Source organism: Conger conger, chromosome 9 (assembly GCF_963514075.1).
Source record: "Conger conger chromosome 9, fConCon1.1, whole genome shotgun sequence".
NCBI lineage: Eukaryota > Metazoa > Chordata > Actinopteri > Anguilliformes > Congridae > Conger > Conger conger.
Genome location: NC_083768.1, coordinates 40,738,659 through 40,759,833, shown reverse-complemented (window position 1 = coordinate 40,759,833; position 21,175 = coordinate 40,738,659). Strand labels below are relative to the sequence as shown.

Genomic DNA, 21,175 nt, shown 5'->3' with positions numbered 1-21,175 from the left:
TGCATGGGATCTTTTCCTACTTCCTTCCCTTGCACATAAATGATCAAAAAGACAAAATCTTTTTGGTGTAGACCTATTTTTACATTGTTTTAGTTGGTTTTAAAAGTGAGACTGCTCGTTTCAGGGTAGTTCTGATTTGTTTTTCAATTTGTCATTAGGTTTTTTGGTTTTACATTTTTTTACATTTTAGTCATTTGGCAGACGCTTTTAATCCAAAGCGACTTACAAGTGCATAGGTTCTACCACAAGTCAAAGCATCACATCCAGAACTAGAAAAATACACCTGGACTGCTGTCTAAACATATAGTCGTCATCATAAGTGCAATTTTTTTTTTTTTTTTTGGGGGGGGTTAGACAGGGATAGGGGTATCAGAAGGGGGGGGCGGGGTAAATCAGGAGGGGGGACTAAGGTAGAGTTTGAACAGGTGTGTTTTGAGTCTGCGTCGAAATAGGGGGAGGGATTCTGCTGTCCTGACAGTGGTAGGCAAGTCATTCCACCACTGAGGAACCAGAACGGAAAACAGGCGTGAACGTGCAGCTCGACCGCCAGGTGCCCGTAGAGAGGGAATCGTAAGGCGACCAGAGCTGGCAGACCGGAGTGGTCTAGCTGGGGAGTAGGGAGTGATCAGGGATTGTATGTAATGTGGGGCAGTCCCCTTAGCAGCCTGAAATGCCAACACTAGGGCCTTGAATCGGATGCGTGCGGCAATAGGAAGCCAGTGGAGGCCAATGAGAAGCGTACTGTACTTGAACTGTACTCATCTATTATGTTTAAACATCTGACAAATAACTAACTTTAATGAGGTAAGCATATCAGGGCTGCGTTTCCTGAAGCCTTCTTAACGCTATGTCATTCGTAAGTTATATCTATAAGTTCTATAACAGGTCGGTTCTCGGGAAAAGAGTCAGAATCAAGGGCTGGTGAATAATATGTTTTTATTGCAATAATATTCTGGTCCAGTAATGTTAGCTACATACTTATCATTCATTAGTACAAAAAAACATAATATAAATCGTTGTTAATATAAATCATTGTTGTTAATACATTCTTATTATTTGGGATACATGTTTCAGCATAAGTTTCAAAAATAGGACAATCTCTTCCTTTGATGTACATATGATAAATGGTTGGAATTTATATAGCGCCTTTATCCAAAGCACTGTACAATTGATGTTTCTCATTCACCCATTCATACACACACTGACGGCGATTGGCTGCCATGCAAGGCACCGACCAGCTCGTCAGGAGCATTTAGGAGTTGGGTGTCTTGCTCAGGGACACTTCGACACAGCCCGGGCACGAACCGGCAACCCTCCGACTGCCAGACGACTGCTCTTACTGCCTGAGCCATGTCACCCCAATACCTAAAACTATATTATGACCCTTAAAGCACTCTGGTTTTCAGTGTTCTCAATACTCTCAAAAACAATCCAACACTTTAAGAGAAACGTCTTTATGGCAACAGAATAGACTAAAAACAAAAGTATTAAAATACATATGTATGGAACTCAACCTTGCCAATATGTATGCATCACAGCTTTAAACTCAAATTTAAGACAAAAAAATAATACTTCTCAGTCTTCAGAGGTCAACTGTGTTCATAGGGAATGTGTACAAATCAGAATGACGGTGAACACAATACTGTATTCATGAGATTAGAATACATTACATTACATTACATTACATTACATTATTGGCATTTGGCAGACGCTCTTATCCAGAGCGACGTACAACAAAGTGCATACCCATAACCAGGGATAAGTTCGCTGAAAGACCCTAGAGGGAAGTACAATTTCAACTGCTACCTGTACAACAAAGATAAGGACAAGGGCCATTTTTTTTTTTTTTTTTTGAACAAACAAACAGAGCAAAACTATCCAAACACTGAATACCTTCTGAATGACCTGCTGACCCTCCCTGATAAACTGGTTTGTTTGCATTCCTACGAAATGGGCGGTCAGCTCTCTCTCTCTCAAGATAAGGACCAGGGCCAATTTTTAATTTTTAATAAAACAAAAACATTTTTAACAAACAAACAACAGAGCAAAAGACCGAACTTAACTATCCAAACTATCCAAAAACTACACCAAATCTTGTAAGCTTGTAAGGGGGGTTGGGTGCATTGTTTTGTTTTAACATCTTGGTAAGTACTGGTGTTTATAATCACCAGGACATGTACAATTTCTAATATTAAAAAAATATAAATAAAGACCACCTGCCATATTTCAAAATGCATGGGATCTATTCCTACATCCTTCCCTTGCACATAAATGATCAAAAAGACAAAATCTTTTTGGTGTAGACCAATTTGTCATAAGGTTTATTGGTTTTAGTTTAAGTTTACAAGAATTACCTTGTTTTCTCATCAAAGTGGCGACATGATGTCATTGCCCCTCCCTTCTAAATGATCTTTCACTTTCAAACTCGAGGCTATAAAGCCAAGGGCGAGTGAATTGGGATACAAGAAGCATATTTTGCCATCAGATGGTCTGGGAGCTTGTTTTTACGCTGTACAGGATTCTGCAGGATGGCAGGTAGGCTTGTATATGTGTTCTGTGTGGTAGAGCAGCATGCTTGCAATGCATTGAAAGGGACAATAGAGACACATTAATACGTTTATCAACATAGTTTATCAACGCAGTTGGTTAAATTACATTTTTTATTTAACCTACATTTTACCAGGGAATAGTCCCATTTAGATTTACATCTCTTTTGCAAGGGAGTCCTGGCCAAAATGGCTTCGAATGACACATATAAATGATCTTATGAGTTCAGGCATCGCAGTTTGTAGTTAAATAGGCTGGCTGTAGTTAAATGGAGAGTCTGGAGGCTCTCTGTTCAGAATTGGGATAGGCTTAATCTGTGTCTGTGCAGCCGGCCCTCAGGGTTGTGAAGTAGGGGAGGCCGGGGGTGCTATTTTCTGGTCCTTTGAAGCTCATCGACACAAAAATGGTTGTTTTCTTGAACTGTACTCATCGATTATGTTTAAACATCTGAAAAATTACTCACTTTTTAATGAGGTAAACATAAAAAATCCCTGACCTCAGTTGTGTTGAATGTCACTGTCTTTTTCGTTATATTTTAAATATTTTACATACTGTAATCCAAGATTAGATAGCTCCACTTACCCTTTCCTTTGTCTGGGTCCGTATTCCAGTTATACACCTGTGCTTGTGGTATCCTGCCTTTGCGCTAAAACAAAATGTGAAACATCAAAGCCTCAGAAATGAAGATATCAGAAAAGCAAGAGTAAGCTATGATAAGCAATCAGGAATATGTAGCCTGCTTTTCAATCAAACGTCATATCATGTGTTCTGATTTCCTGGCCATGCATGTGTAGCATGGTTAGCTCAGCTAGTTCGCTAGTACACTAAACTAAAGCGAAGCCGCGGATAGTTAAGCTTAACTTTCCTTAACTTTTCCCATTCATTCTCAACGGAAGTTCTTATCACTTCGGATGCGATATATTCTTGGCCGCACGTTGATATCGCGGCGCTGTTCCGAGAAAAACCAATGACGTCCTTACAGCGCGGATTCCTTAACTTTTCCCATTCATTTTCAACGGAAAATTATCCATGGGCTCCTTTTGGTAAGTCTTATTTAGATAATTATTTTGGCATTAACGGGTCCTCGAATGATATTCATGTTGTTGAGGTATTCCCGATGTTGTATTGCTATTTTGAATGTTCCAATTGTTCGTTTTTTTATGTGGGAAAATTACAGGTAAACGGGATAATGTCTCTGCATGTCTGCTTCTCAACGTCGTAGCCAGCTACATTAACATGCTATCACATTACGGTTTTAAAATATCACCGTCATTAATAGTATTGACAATTTGTATACACGTTTGATTCGTGAAGGTTTAGACATAAAATGTATTATTGTTGCTCGTATTTCACTGGCAATTGTTTATTGACATTGGCCTAACTTACTGTCATTCAGACATCTTGGTATATGTTCCTTTATTTTCCATTAATATATTATTATTATTATTATTGTTGTTGTTGTTGTTAATGTTATGTAGTTGCCCAGCTAAGTACTTAAATAATAGAGCAGTTTCCACAATTATTATATTATACAATATTTACACCCATGTTACCTTAAATTATATGAATGTACAGTAAATACATATACTTTTTGTTCTGTTTTTTCTTTGTTTAGTACAACAATGACTGTAATGCCAGGCACACAGTATAATTAATACAGGTCTCTTGGTTACTTTCATACATTTGATAACTAATGTTACTTTGATATCTCCAGGTGATCAGCATGTGGAGGCGTCTATATTTTCTCCCAGGTAGGCGCAGATGTACTTCCGAAGAGGTCTGTGAAGTCCTTGGCAAAATCGGAACAATACCAGTACTTCAGGAGACCCAGCCTTCACCTTCCCTCCTGCCCTGGCTATTCCAACTGCCCCAGTCCCAAGCCCAGTCTCCTTTAATACCTATGCATATCCACCATGCTAATATTGTTACAAACAACAATATATAGTTATTCGTTGATATTTTTGTTGCTGTTGTTGTGTTTATATGTTCATAAGAATTGTAATATGCAATGCCCTCCGTAATGCTTGGGATAAAAACATTAATTTAGCTCAGTACACCACAATTTTATATTCATAAACAAACGATTCAAAGTGCAAGTTCTCATATTTTATTAAAGGGTATTTTTATGCATTCTGGTTTCACCATGTAGACATGACAGCACTTTTTATACATAATCCCCCATTTCAGGGCACCATAATGTTTGGGACATATTTATGTGATGTACAGTCATGTTTACTGCATATATTCTGTATGCATGACTGGTTGAAGTCTGTGACCCACTGAGACATGACTGTGGTCTTCTGTGGACAGTAGTCTCTGACACATCCACGCCTGCCTCCTGAAGGGTGTTTCTGATCGGTTGGACACATGTTTGGGGATTTTTCTTCATTATGATGAGAATTCTTCAGCTATCAGCTGTAGTTGTCTTACTTGGCTTGCCATGCCCTATGCCCCATTACATGTTCTCTCTCCTTAATGCTGTTCCAAACAGTTGATTTTGTTACACCTAAGGTTTGGCATAACAAAACAGACATTACAGACTTTTTATTTAAATTTTTCAGTCTCATAATGGCTTCCTTGACATTCATTGGAACAACTCTGGCCCTCATGTTTAATGACAATAATACAAACCAAAGGCAAGAAAAAGCCTAGAAAAATATGTTTATTGTTACTATATATAAAACACAATGTAATTTCAATCTGGTGAAACCAAAGTCTGTAAACATGCCCTTCAATATTTGCTAAGAATATGCATTTTTGATTACAAATCTAAAATTGTGGAGAACAGAGCCAAATAAAAAAATGTCTTTGTCCTAAACATTACAGATGGCACTGTATATAACATTGTAATCTTTTTTTGTGTATGTAATAAATTGCAATAATTTATCTAATGTCAGTAGTGATAAAATGTCAGTTCTACATCTAATGTAGAACTTTCCACATATTGTTATACACTGCTATTTTCACATACATACTACTGTATTACTTTTATGTTGCCTCATTGTGTAAGTGTAAATATGTTTAGACGGTTCTGTACTTTAATAAGCTATACCCTTCACCTCAGTTACATATTTTGCATCTTCTATTTGACAATATACACTCACTTTATTAGGTATTTATTAGACGTATTAGGTCTTCTGCTGCTGTAGTCTATCCACTTAGAGGTTTGACGCATTGTGTGTTCAGAGATCTGTTCACTGATGTTATGTGCAGTTATTTGCATTACTGTCACCTTCCTGTCAGCTTAGACCAGTCTGGCCCTTCTCCATTACCTCACTCATCCTCAAGCCATTTCCGTCTGCAGAACTGCCGATCACTGAATGTTTGTTTGTTTTTCGCACCATTCTGAGTAAACTCAAGAGACTGTTGTGGATGAAAATCTCAGGAGATCAGTTACAGAAATACTCGTACCTGGCACCAACAATCATGCCAGTCAAAATCACTATTGGTTGATATGAACATGAACTGGAGCTCCTGACCCATATCTGTATGATTTTATGCATTGTACTGCTGCCATGATTAGGTAATCGCATGACTAAGTAGGTGTACAGGTGTTCCTAATAAAGTTCTCAGTGAGTGGATATTTTGGCAATTGTCGGTATCTGTGTGCATGGATAGTAGACAAGTTGTAAATATTGTTCTCCTTCAGTTGCCATAAAAACTTTTACCCAACATCCAACCAGCTGCCTGCCTTTTATTTTATTTCCTGTTTGATATTATTAATTTGAATGTAAAGTTTGTCAGGATTAGAAGATATTAAATTATGTACTTCATTATCTGGCACGACCTGGCTCATTGGCCGTGACAAAGAGGGAGACGCACACTGACGCATTTAAAAAACAAGGTCAAATTTATTTGAAATTACCAGTTAACAAAAATGTGTAGTGTGAAAGTCAGTTGCATCAGTAGTGTGAGTGAGTGGATGTGAGAAAAGTATGCTGAAGCAATGTTGTCTGATGCAAACCCAAAAAGAACCAACAGGTACGTGGGAAGAGAGTTCCTTCCTTCAGACAAGAGTCAGGCACATTTTAACATCTGGTCACAGGTGCTTCCAATTGCGCAAATGACCTGGTGCTCCGCCAACAAGGCACCTGTGAAGTAACGCCAGAATAAGTAGCACAGAGCAGGGGGCCGTAACATATCCCTAATTTTAACAATTTGAAACAATAAAATTAAAAAATTAAAAAATTCACATTTAATTGTATTTGAGATAACTATTAAGTAGAATGATGGCAGAAAGGATTTCCTATCCATAGTGAAATGGAGCTGGAGATGTAATGACACAACAAACATGATTATGGGACAATTCTACAAGGAAATAGATTCCATTATTTATGTCATGGTTTGCCAAAGGGCAGATTCGAGCCGTGGTGACCATCATATGGCTCTACACCTACACACGGCTGGCCGGCGCGGGCTGGTAGCAGGTTATCGCGACAACACTCCCCGATGACGTAACCCTCAAATTCAAAAGAACGTTGTTGCCCTAGGCTAGTGGCGAGTTCGTCTTTAGCTGACTGGTAACGCGTTCGTTCAACAAATAAGTAAGAGGACGGGGTTCAAATCCCATCTCGGACTCAGGCAATTTCTTCACCTGTGACACATGAATGAATATTATTCAGGATGGTTTCTTTGCAGTCGCAGGTAAATTTGACAGGCTGTCATTTACAATAAGGTTTCATAATGGCCATATTTACATGATCAGTAACAAGTTATCTACAACCTGAAAAAAAACAAAAATAATGTAGGTTAGGTTATAAGTTATAAAAATGTTCATTTAAAATCCTGTGATCCTAAAAAGGGCATACCCTTTGAGATCAGACTGAGACTGAGATCCTGTCATCTGCCCTTTATAGCAGAGTGGGTGTCTGCAGTTATCTTAAATGATTCAATGCTAGATCAACTCATCAAATCATAACTGTTGTTCCTAAAATGGAGTATGCCTGAATTTACTCAACAAGATCATTTGATATGATAAGCATCAAATTATCCTGAATTGTTTAAAATACAAATCTCCATGCTATAAATGTCATTAGCCATAGAAATACGTCTTTATAAAGTATAAAACCCTCAAACCTGGTGCTGAGGATCATACTGAGTTTTGTTCCAACCATAGTGAGATACTAATTGTTCTTAATGAGACCATTTTACCATCTATTGCAGGACAATTTACCCTCTTAAGGCATGGGCCAGAGAGGGGTTTTTTGCATTCATTACTTTCATTCACAGCGCTGTCCACTGTTTACTTAGAATTTCTATGGAGCAATTATCATTGATGTCCGTTTTGGCGTTGTATACTTCTACAAAAGTACCTGTCAATAGAAATGCTATTATCTACCTCTTGTATCGGCTCTTGCAAAAATGACCAGTACTTGTAATGCAGTTGGAGAGTATACTGACCCATACTTATACTGAGTTTGGGTCAGTATATATATATAGTCTTATTCAGTTTAGTGAGCAAAATGCTATATTTTACACCTCATAAGACTAATATCATTTACTTTCCATGTGTTAGAAAATGCAGAATGTGAGAGGAGTTGTGTGAGGGAGTTCGACCCAAAATGCCCAGTTCCCATCAGGGCTTTATTCGGGGAATGTCCAGAGAGCATAGTAAAAAAAAAAAAAAGCAATGTTTGTACACAAAAAATGAATTTACATCAGAGCAAATTTATATCAGAGCATGTACATACAGTGTACACAAAAGGTACTCTAAAACTTCTCCCACATGTTCTCAAGTGTCCACAAATTTATCCAAAACAGGTTTATGAATGATCAGAAAAGCCTTTAAGGTTTTTTCTATGAAAACAGATTTTTTGATACACATGAAGGTAAATTTTCTTTACATTTTGTGTTTTATTCACATCCAGTCAGGTCCAGAATTATTGACCCCCTTGATGAAAATTAGCAAAAAAGACTGTAGAAAACAAATAATAATATAATATTATTATTACATAATAATATGTAATAATAAAATGATTCAATGGAATCTACCAAAATTACAAATTTCTTAAATTCCTTCCTAACTTAAATAAGTAGAAGTTTACTGCAGATTTTACTTTGTTTGGATCTTTAAGAGTGCCAATAATGTTGACACCTACATATTTCATAAAAAATAGTATTACTCAATAAAAAGAAAAGAAAAATTAGAATAATTGTATTACGATAAAAGTATATAGTTTTCCCATATGTTTGGACATAAAATATAGCTCATTATCTGTGTTGTTTATTTTATACAGCCTTTTCTGCTCATTTTCATCAATAATTCTGGACCTGACTGTATGTGAGAGTATGTTTTTATAAAGCTCACCAATCTGCATAACATTTAAAATGTAACTTTTTTTCAAAATTAGGTTAACTAGAGCCTCGTTAGCCCCATTAACCAGTAGAGTTACAGGTTTACATGTATAGTAAGTCCAAATCCTGTAATTGCGCATGTCTGTATATTCATTCTGCTATACTCTGGAGGCAGAATAGCATATAATATACCTTGTCGGAAAAGGTAGGAAACCCCCTACAAGAAGCGTGCCATGTTTTACATTGGTTCAGTATCGAAATTACCCAGCAATGCATTTAGATGACTAGTAGTTCAAGACGGCATTTGCTTAGATATAGTCCTGGCAAAAACACAGTTCTCGAAAATGGCTGAACGGATTACGAAATAAACTTCAACGTTAGTCAGAAACAGTCATAGCATCATAACCAGGTAGGATATTTGGTTCCATAAATATGTCTGTATCAAATCATTTTCTCAGCCGTTCATATTGTGCGTGGAAATGAAAGTGCACGGTTGCAAGCACCAGCTCAAGGTATATTTTTAAACTGTTTTATAACTGTTATATATAATAGTTTATTATTTAAATCTGGTCATAGCTGGATTTTCCACCAGGGTCGTCCGCATTCTAAGAAAAAGAGACAGAAATTGCACCCCTTATTAATAATTCCATGTTTAAAACCTTTTTATTTGAGTTGTGTATAAATACACACAAAACATAACCATGATTCAAATGTCTGTTTCCCTCTGGCAAGCATTTTGTACTAGGGGTCTCAACGGTTAACCGGTTAACCTGCATATTATTGTGGTTCTAAACTATTCTAACTGGCAATCAGCAAGATTCAGTAGTTTGAGCAAGCAATCTGGCCATTTCAGGATTTAAAATGCAAACACCACAGGGAAATTAATACTGCAGTATTAGAGTTATCAAATAATTTCTGTAGCTGTTGGTTGACTTATTGTATGGCTTATTGTAACGCTAAGTCCTTTCTTAAGGTTCACAGAGGATCTGCGTTTATTCATTGACACGTGAATTCAAATGTATCTACAAATAAACAAAGCAATACATTATTGGACAAATGTTGCACTAAATATTACAATACGCTGTCCACAAGCAATCGGGGGCCATTTCAGAGGGTTAAGAATGCAAAAACTGCATGGAATTGAAAGCTACAGCACTATATGTCAGGAGATTAGCACTGATTTGATACTGCTTGTGAGCGATTTGTAGGTGCTTTAAATAGGCGTCTTCAGAGCGACGCCAGCGTATATTAGCCTGCGGTAGTAGTCCTTCGTCATTAGTGCATCATTGTAACCAGGTGTGTGGTATTGCTGCGGACCGTCCACTAGATACGGTAAAGTGTAATTTCGTTATTGCTCATTTGAACAATCTGAGGTTAGGGCTTGAGCCAGTCTGTTTGTTGTATTGCTGTCTGTTGTATTGTTAATCACTCATACTGGTTGCATACCTGTAGAGTGATTGAACGTTTGTTTGAAATTGCTGAGTTTGTCAGGAGATTAGCGCTGATTTGATACTGCTTGTGAGCGATTTGTAGGTGCTTTAAATAGGCGTCTTCAGAGCGACGCCAGCGTATATTAGCCTCGCGGTAGTAGTCCTTCGTCATTAGTGCATCATTGTAACCAGGTGTGTGGTATTGCTGCGGACCGTCCACTAGATACGGTAAAGTGTAATTTCGTTATTGCTCATTTGAACAATCTGAGGTTAGGGCTTGAGCCAGTCTGTTTGTTGTATTGCTGTCTGTTGTATTGTTAATCACTCTACAGGTATGCAACCAGTATGAGTGATTGAACGTTTGTTTGAAATTGCTGAGTTTGTCAGGAGATTAGCACTGATTTGATACTGCTTGTGAGCGATTTGTAGGTGCTTTAAATAGGCGTCTTCAGAGCGACGCCAGCGTATATTAGCCTGCGGTAGTAGTCCTTCGTCATTAGTGCATCATTGTAACCAGGTGTGTGGTATTGCTGCGGACCGTCCACTAGATACGGTAAAGTGTAATTTCGTTATTGCTCATTTGAACAATCTGAGGTTAGGGCTTGAGCCAGTCTGTTTGTTGTATTGCTGTCTGTTGTATTGTTAATCACTCTACAGGTATGCAACCAGTATGAGTGATTGAACGTTTGTTTGAAATTGCTGAGTTTGTCAGGAGATTAGCGCTGATTTGATACTGCTTGTGAGCGATTTGTAGGTGCTTTAAATAGGCGTCTTCAGAGCGACGCCAGCGTATATTAGGGCTTGAGCCAGTCCCTCCCTACCTCCCTGTGAACCTTAATTGTTGTCTCTGACTTGCTTTGTGTATCGGTATTTTTTAGTTGGCTAGGTAAGCAGTGTTTTGATAGTTAACTTTGGTCACTTTTGCTCTGTTTGTTTGTTTCTTGTTTAAAAAAATTGCCCCTCGTCCTTATCTTTGTTGTACAGGTAGCAGTTGAAATTGTACTTCCCTCTAGGGTCTTTCAGCGAACTTATCCCTGGTTATGGATATGCACTTTGTTGTACGTCGCTCTGGATAAGAGCGTCTGCCAAATGCCAATAATGTAATGTAATGTAATGGTTACAAAAACTGTTGATTTGTCACATCCCTATTTGCAGGAGATTATGCAGGAAAATCTCCATTAAATCTTTATCTGGTTATTCTTAGCATAAATTAAAAACCAAAACTGTCTATATAAAATGATGTGTGTGCGTGAACAATTTTACAAGCAACACTTTTGGCTATCGCGTTGCCATTACACTCGCCCTTTAAATACTCGCCCACGTTATCCTAAAGAACTATACACTTAAGCAACACATCCATCACAGTTTGTTACATAAATAAAATAGTGCAGATAAAAATCGCTCTAATAACATACCATGAATCACAAACACTTGTATGACCAGTGACCATACTCCCGTCCAGATCCTCAGACCGTTAATGCTAACTCACTAGCTAGCTACCTGCATTAACATTACAGCAATCTAAAAAATCCACCACAATATCACCGCGAACACCTTCAACAAACACATCAAGCCAGTGGCAATCGCCCCCACGTGTCACAGCACAATCCTAGAACATAGATAAAAGTGAATAACTAAATAAGAATCACCACCAGAAAAAAGCTAAATTGACAAACTACCTTACCTCTAACTAAAATAATTTCCACAAAATCATGACCGCATCCTACGTCCTTAGTTAATTTAGACATGTTTAATCCTGGGTCATTTATGTCTAAAATCAGCTCATACCGTAGCTTGTTTAAAGCACATAGCTGTGTTTTTACAACGGGTCACGTCTTCCCTGTCGGCAGAATTGAATCCAATTACTCATATAACATTCGTATTTGGAAAAAAGTTAATCGTTACGAGTACTCTTCCAAAACGGATACTGTGATCTCGGAAATGTGTGAAAATGTATGTGTGATCGGAAACAACCCAATAAATTTGTGCCAGATTTATGAAACAGGAGTAGACGCAGCTTTTCGTATCCAGGAGTATATTTTGATAAATCGCAATCAATCGTAAACAAAAAGCGCACACACAAATATGAGATTTTTTACAATGGAAATAATGAAAAAAAAAAAAAAAACTGGAGGCGAAGTTATAAAACGATGGGAGAGACGTTACTGTCTGGAATTATCAAGGAGCAATATATTTTCACTATCCTGTGCCAGAGGACGGAAAGCACCTGGGGAGCATTTCCCGAAGCCTTCTTAACGCTACGTCGTTTGTAAGTTGTACCTTAAGCGCTACCATAACATTTCAGTGTGTTTCTCAAAACACTCTTAGCTAAGTATACCTTCTGTACGTCGTACTTTCGTAAGGTTGGTCTGGACCACCCTTCGCTATACCTTAGCCATGTTGTCAGCTCACTCCGCTCGTGGCCGCCAGTGTTATGAACGCAAGCCTCTGAAATCAGCTGTTGCTCTTAGTTACATCTCAGTCTGTTAAGCAATATGTACAGTAATAATGCTACAGTTGTAGTTGGCTAATAACATTACTAAAATCAGATGCAGGCAGATGCTTTAATTATTAGGGCCTGAGCATGAAGGCGTGCAAGGACCGTATTGTATCTGAAGGAGTTTTTATTTTTCTTTCTTTTTTTTCAAAATGAATCGCACTTTTCACCTGCGTCACATCCCCGAAAACTCATGAAACTTTGCACCCACATCAGTACTGGCGAAAATTTACGTCTTTCATGGTGCTCCAAAATGGGCGTGGCTAAATGGCTCCACAGCGCCCCCTAGAAAATGGCTACAATTCAGCCCCTTCATATGGTTTCACCTACGTGCATGAAACTTGGTGGCACAAAAAACACATCTTGGACCCATACCCAGAACTCAACAGGACTTCGGCCATTTTGACTTGAATTTGCGATTTTGGCTTCAAAATTGTCACATCCGGGGGTCGTATTTCAACGAACTCCTAGACGATTCATGCCACCGACTTCAAATTTGGTCAGTGTCATCGTATGACCTTGCAAATTAGAAATGATCAAAATCGTGAGTTTTCACCATATCGTGTACACGTCAGGTGGCGGCGAATTTCGACGATTCGCCATGAAACAGGAAGTTGTTATAACTTCAACATGCATTGTCCAATCAACATGAAATTTCTCATGCTTGATAACAGCCCTGCCCAGAACACATCTACATGTTGATTTTGACAGTCATAGTGCCACCTACTGGTAACAGGAAGTTAAAGGTTTTACACTTTTACCTCCTTTTTTAAGGAGGTTCATCTGATCCACTTCAAATTTGGTCAGGAAAGCCTTAAGACCTTGCTTATAAGATATTGCAAAGCTGGAAAGTTTTCCTGAAATGGCGTTGCCACGGCAATGCGGCGCATTTCGATGTCTCTCCGTGATGCAGACAGTTGTTTTAACATTTTCCAATCTGCTTCAAATTTCACCTGCTTGTTCAGAGTCCTTGCACATGGGTGTGGCAAAATGGCTCCACGGCGCCCCCTAGAAAATTGCTACAATTCAGCCCCTTCATACGGTTTCACCTACGTGAATGAAATTTGGTGGGCACATTCATCATGTCCATCATGTCCAGGTGCACAAAAAAGCCTCTTGGACCCATACCCACAATGCAACAGGAAGTCGGCCATCTTGAATCAAATGACCGATTTCTCGCCATTTTCACACATGATATTTCAACAAACTAGTCCTAGGGATTTTATCACACCAACTTCAAATTCGCTCACACTCATCTTCAGACATTGGAGATGAGAAGTTATCAAAAGCTTTTCACTATGTTATTTCTGGTTGCCGTGACGACACGGCCAATTCTCACATCTCGTCATGAAACAGGACATTGCTGGACGTCAGCATACTTTGTCCAATCTGCACCTAATTTCTCCTGCTTCATAAGTGACCCGCCCTGAACACACCTGCACAACCATATTGACAACACCATATTGTGTTACTGAGCTGGCTTTGTCTGACCATTTGTCTGACCATATGTGGAATCTAATTAGCCTACTGTCAGTTAAAAAGAAAAATCAATTTCAAAGTGATAAGTAGCCCATCTAGAAAAGAAAAGAAAATAAATTATTTAAAGATTGAATCATTTAAAATGTGTTTTTGCTTTCATATGGACTACTACAAGCTACCGTAAACAGGCAGTGAGAATTTTTATCTTGTAATATTCAGAGAATTACTTTAACTTGGTTAATTATTTTCTTCATCAAACCGGCTATATTAATATAGAATATAGAATATAATGTAGAAACCTAGCTATATTAAAAGTAAAATATACCTAGAAAAAGGCAGCGGGTTGCAGGCGGTAATTGTTTGAGCCCATTTGTCTTGCGATATGAATCTTGCGCTTTCCGGCAGACAAAAATTGGCAGCCCTGTACATGCTAGGAAGTCAACTTTAAACATCATTTGCTAGCTACCTCATACCTATGTATTACTTTTAAAGACATGGGTACTATATGAGCCCCATTCTTTGAAATGAACTCTTCTCAAATAAATAATAGGAAGGAACAGAAATACTGTTTAATAAATTTGTGCCTTTAAAATGTATGTAAATGTGTTACTTCTTAATTACAATGCATTTATTTTGTTTCACTAGGCTTGTTTCATGGGAAGGAAAATGACTGAGGATCCAAAAGTGTTGGACGATCTTGGGACAGACTTGGATAATTGATTACTGACATCTGAAACACTTGGATACACTTGGACTACTTGCCAATGCTGAATGTGAAAATGTTATCCAACCATTGAAAAAAATATGAATGCATGGAAAATTTAAAAAAGGATGGAAAAATGCTCTGACATCAGAAGAAGAAAATAACAGTCATTTGAACTGATACTTTAGAGGATGGAGTTCTTACAAAATCTGTTGAGACAGGAACTTACAAAACTTCAAAATTTGGATGAGGAGGGCAAGGTCCGAAATGATGATCCTGTAAAAGTAATAGAGGACAACATACGCATTGCTTTGACTGTACCAAAGGAATGCTGGTTTCCTGCTAGTCATTCTCTGAAGGGTCTCATAAAAAACATTTATGAACTGTTGGATACATTACAGAGTCTCCTGCTCTCACCCAAAATAATTTCAGATGAACATGTCTTAGAGTGCATCTGGTGGTCTGGCTTTAGAAGGCATTTACAAAACCAGCATTCTGGAGGACTTGCTGGTAAAAAGAGAGCAGCTCATTGAGCTGTGTAAAAAAGGGGACGGCTTTATGAATTTGCTTCAAAAGCTAGGCCTAAGAGACTCTTACCCCAAAATGATGACACAAGAGAATGTTCTTCTTGTTGACATTGTATCTCTTAGTGTAAGTCAACCCAGTATGGAGAAAGAGCTGAGCTCCCACTATCTCTACAAACTCATGATGTTGGACTACAGAGCCAGGTACATGTTTATAAAACAAGACAAACACAGCCTGGATTCAGAGCAAGATGGAGCAACATTTGACAATGATGACTTTTTTGATTTTGAAGACAAAACACAGCTGAATGTGAACAGCAAACAGGCACACATTCATCCAATGGATGTTCACATGGCAGTTTTCCATTGTGCCGATGACTTTTTGCGACAGTACATTTTCAGAAAACTCTCCACTTGCCAATTTGCCATTCCCTTCTTAGTACCCGATCCATGTACAGAGGAGGTTGAATTCCCCTTCTGGGTCCTGAGGCACATCAGTAAATCATGGCAAAGCAAAACAAATTCTACAGCTGACAAACCTGGAAAGTACAAGAGCAGAAAAATATCCAGTACACCAGTGCCAGTCGTTTCCTTTGTAAGACTAGGCATGTCCAATTCCAACTCCAAGTCCGAGATATTGAATGGTGTCATTAGCAAACAGAGGCACAGTGTTTTTTTCAACCGCCATTGCAAGGGTAGCACTCCAGACAGCTTGCTCATGAAGGGAGTTGTGGAGATTGCATGGTACTGTCCTGGGGGTAAGGAAGATGACATATTTGATGACTGTGTGGCCTTTCTGAACCTTCGTGGTAATGCAGCAGAGCATCCAAAACAACTTGAGTTTATTCAGGCAGTAAGTACTGTCAATGTGCTTCTACTTTCAGAGCATCTGCTGAGTGAAGCCGAAAAAAGGATTTCCCAGAAACTCTCCACATCTACTGTCCCCTTGATATGCTTGTTCTCAGGGAAGAAGCACATTCAGCAGTCAAAAAATCCAACAAAACTCAGACTAGCTGCAAAAAACAGGAATCACGCTGAGCTTACGGAAGAACTGATTTCAAATATCAAACAGTGTATTGGTGAAAATAAACAGACAAAAAGCATTGACATGTGCTACCAAGTTGCCGTTCAGCAACAGTTCAAAGTGAATGACATTCAGAAAGCATGTCAAGAAGGTTATGAACTGGCTCAGACCTTAATTAGTCTTTTGGCAAAGGAAAACCCATCCACTCTGAAGGAGAAGCTTTTGCCATTGCAAGGTGAATTGTGGCATGAATGGTGTAGGAAAAACAAAGAGCAGTTTCGCCTCCAATTCAAAGAAAGGGAAAGCATTGAACAGCAACTAAGTGAAATCACAGCTACGAAGGACATAATCAGACATGAGCAAAAAAAAAAGGCCACTCCTCTTAATGAATTTGTAAGATCATTCCTGGAGTGCTTAACTGCACCCAGTAATTCCAAAGACACAAAACTGTCCATGATGCAGTGGCTCGCTGTTTTCCTGGAGGATCTTACCACTGATGTATTTGCCGAGCTTGAAGAGGACTATCACTCAACCTGGAGAAAAATGAGAGAAATACCAGTGAGTACAGTAAAAGCATCACATGTCAGTGAAATGCAATCAAAACTCAACAGCATATCAGACAAAATGGCCACTACAACAATTGGCCTTCAGCATCTTATGAGAGAGGTCGGTCAACTATATGAGACCATTCAAACAACGACAAAAGCAGGAATTCGAACCAGTGAATCTGCCAGAACTAAGCTGCCTAAAATAGGGGCAGATATGCTGATTTATGGTTGTCCACTTGAATTAATGGATGGAGATGCTGCCCATGTGCCTTTAACATGGATTGAAGCTGTTATTGGTGAACTTGTTAAAGCTCTTGGAGACAAAAAGTTATTTGTTCTGTCCATCCTAGGGCTTCAAAGCTCTGGGAAATCCACACTACTGAACACAATGTTTGGTGTTCAATTTTCAGTGAGTGTAGGAAGGTGCACTCGTGGAGCCTTCATGCAGCTGATACCGGTGGAGTCCAGCATCAGAAATAAACTTGGATATGACTTTATCCTCATTGTGGACACAGAGGGACTCCGATCACCGGAGCTCAGTGCAAAGCGATCAGTAAGCCATGACAATGAGCTTGCCACATTCATCATTGGAATTGGTGACTTAACTGTCATTAATATTATGGGGGAAAACCCAGCCGAGATGCATGACATCCTTCAGATTTGTGTGCAGGCTTTTTTGCGGATGAAACTTGTTAAAATTGCACCAAGTTGCGTTTTTGTACATCAGAATGTTGCTGATGCATCTGCTGGAGAAATGGCAATGGAAGGGAGAAGACGTCTTCAGCAGAAACTGGATGATATGGCTACCATAGCAGCAAGGGACGAAAATATTGAAGGAATTAATGGGTTCAGTGATGTAATACAGTTTGACATTGAAACCCAAGTGTTCTATTTCAAGAACCTTCTGGAGGGGGATCCTCCCATGGCCCCACCAAACCCATCCTACAGTCAGAATGTGCAAGAGCTAAAGACCAAACTGCTAACAATTGCAGAGTGGAATACAGAGTGCAAATTTTCATCATTTTCAGAATTCAAATTACGGGTTCATGATCTGTGGACAGCACTTTTACAGGAGAACTTTGTTTTCAGTTTCAGAAACACAATTGAAATGATGGTGTACAGTTATCTGGAAGAAAAATATGCAGCATGGTCATGGAAACTGAGAGAACATGCTCTGGAGATTCAAACCAAGTTGTGCAACCAAATCGGGAGTGATTTGATTAAGGAGGTAAATGTAGTAGATCTGACAGAAAATTTTGACAAAGTCTACAATCCACTGCAATGTGAGATAGAGAAGTATTTCAAAGAAGACAGAAATAAAGAGATTCTAGTAATGTGGAGGGTGAACATTGACAAACGTTTCATGAACCTAAAGAATGAACTCATTGATGAGACAAGAAAGAAATGTAAAGAACAATTTACTTCCAAGAAAAACAGATCAGCGCTAGACCAGAAGAAAACTGAATATACAGCTGAGTTAACCAAGCAGAGCAAAAATCTAGCATCCAATCTAAAACAACAGCGCCTTGATGAAAGGGAAATCACGAAAGAATTTGGCAAACTGTGGGATCACTGGACAGCTGAAGTGGCCAAATGTCATATCCCAACAGAGGATGTGGATGTCAAAGCGATAGTCTGCAGAATCCTCCAAAAACAGTTTGAAAAACAGAAAAATATCAATGAGAAAATAAAATGGGAAAATGGGAAGTTTGAGTTGAACAAGAAAATACATGTTTCTCAAGGTTTTATTGAGAAGGTGAGAACATTCAAGATGGATTTTGATATAATAATTCAACAAATGAGTCACTCTGTTCAAAAATATGTCACCAAAAAAGAAAACAACAAGGAGGATTTTAATGACAGCTTCATTTATGGGATATTGGCAACGATTGAGAAGACCATTGCTGAATTTGAGTCCAAAAATAATCTCATACGGTTCACATATGAATTCAAAGTGGACCTTTCTATTCATCTTTGCCTGAAATATGTCTCAAGGTTTCAGAGGATGCAGAAAGACTTTAAGAGAGCAAACCATCCACTGACATATCTGGAAAGCCAAAGAGAAAACTATTTTCAAGCATTCAGAAATTATTGCAAAGGAGCAAATTCTGTCACAATATTTGTTGATTTTCTCTGTGAACACATCAAGCCAAAAGTTCTGGCTGCAGTGAATGATAAAACCACTCAGCACATTGCAGGGGAAATGAAGCACAAGAATCCAGCTTTCAACAGCAATAGATCAAATCTTGAGAATCATATACTGAAACATTTGGCAACTGAGGAGGACTTCAGCTCATTTCAGGAATACATTGACTTTCCAGAGAGATACTTTGAAAGGTTTATCCAAGAAAAGGTAGATGACTTTTGCCGTGATACCAAAAAACTGCATCTGATTAACCAGGAAAAGCTTGAAACTCTCAAAAATGAGATTTTAACTGCAAGCACAGCAGCAACTACAGAAGTAGAAGATAAGAAAGGAGATGCATCCATGTGGCTTGATGGCTTCTGTGAAGCAGCAGGGGAGCACATGGTAATAAACAGAAATGAACTGCGTGACATTGAAAATGAAGTCATTGAAGACTGGCAGTTTGTCAAAGATATGATGGCAAAGGTTTTGGATGAGATGCTGAACGATAAAATGGTGATTGATGTGGGAACTTTAAGAGAAAAACCCACCAAATATCTTTTTCAGCAGCTCCAGGGGTGTTGGGCACAATGTCCTTTCTGCAAAGCCATCTGCACAAACACCATCCCTGACCATCATGAAGAACACATGGTGCAGTTCCATCGATGTGATGCTCTTGCTGGCTGGCACTTCAGAGGCACAGATATTTTTTCAATCAATTTCTGCACCACAGCAGTCAGCAGCGATGGAGAATTCATACCAAATCATGACAATGATAAGGCAGTCCCCTACAAGAAATACAGAGAAGCTGGAGAGCCTTACAGTAGATGGAACATTACTCCCGATGGCAGTGTGCAGCACTACTGGAAATGGTTCATCTGTCGATTTCAGAAACAATTACAGGATAAATATGAATATCAATTTGTTGGTAAAGGTGAAATCCCAGTTGAATGGAAAAAAATCACAAAACAATCTGCTTTGGAACAATTAAAATAACTGAGAATGAGCACACATGCTCATGATGAGCGCATTAAAATTTATGCAATGGAGATTCTAAAGTGAATGTTTTTATTCGAATAATCTGCTAATGTAACTGTTCCACTAGAGGTGAAAGAAGGAGAGGGAGTATGAGAAGTCATGTTTAAATTTGTTTATAAAATGAGATTAAGCCATGAAAAGCTAAAGAAATGATCTAAAACATATTTTGAAACACATCAGCTTTCATTACATTGTAATTAAATAAAAATTTGTTTGAAAACATAAAACCCAGAAAGAACAATGATCTGACAGCTAGCCTAACCTAACAGCAGCTGTCAGGTTCTGTGTTTTTCTTTATCTGTTTTTGTCAAAGTTTTCTTAGCATCTTCATTCCTTGTTACCCTCTGTGCTCACCGTAGTTTGTCAGTTATTTCGCTGTCATTAATTTGTTTCCCCTGTGCTCTACTTGGTTTTCCGCCTATTTGTACGTTATCCCGAGTCTTTTGGTTCCTAAGGCCATTCTGTTTTTTAGTCTAATTCTAAGTCAAATTTTCTTATAGATTTTGTACTTTAATATTGTGTGAATTTAATTAATTTAATGGTATATTAATTAATACCCATTTTACATTATAACATAACCATAGACAACTAGCAACCATGCAAAGGAACCTCCTTATAGAAGAAAATAGGGATGAATAAATGCTTGCTTGCTTACATTAGTAGAGGAACAAGATTCATAGATGATAGAGAAGCAATGTACACTTTTTAAGTATTTGATAGTTTGACTTGTATAATCCTTAAGTGTTTAATGTAATTGATTTAGACAGAAGCCTTTGTAAAAGCCTTATTGTTTTCTGTGACAATAAAAGTTAATTATATTCCACCTGCCTATGTCTCATGCCATTATGAACTCTGCAATATGCTAACTGGGTAAGATTTTCCAGGATTTCCTCCTCCATAATCCAGGTAGAACTCATTCTGAATCAGACTCAATTTACAGTATTTAGGTAATTCTAAGACTCACTC

The 21,175-nt window shown here is 38.4% G+C and overlaps 1 protein-coding gene across 1 annotated transcript; it reads left to right on the top strand.

The window, feature by feature from the left end:
- The first annotated feature begins 15,556 nt into the window (after positions 1-15,556).
- On the top strand, positions 15,557-20,583 carry LOC133137654 (interferon-induced very large GTPase 1-like). Its single transcript, XM_061255994.1, has 2 exons — positions 15,557-18,641; positions 18,789-20,583. Exons 1-2 carry the CDS (start codon positions 15,557-15,559, stop codon positions 20,165-20,167), a joined length of 4,464 nt encoding a protein of 1,487 aa, XP_061111978.1. The 3' UTR covers positions 20,168-20,583.
- The last annotated feature ends 592 nt before the right edge of the window (positions 20,584-21,175 follow it).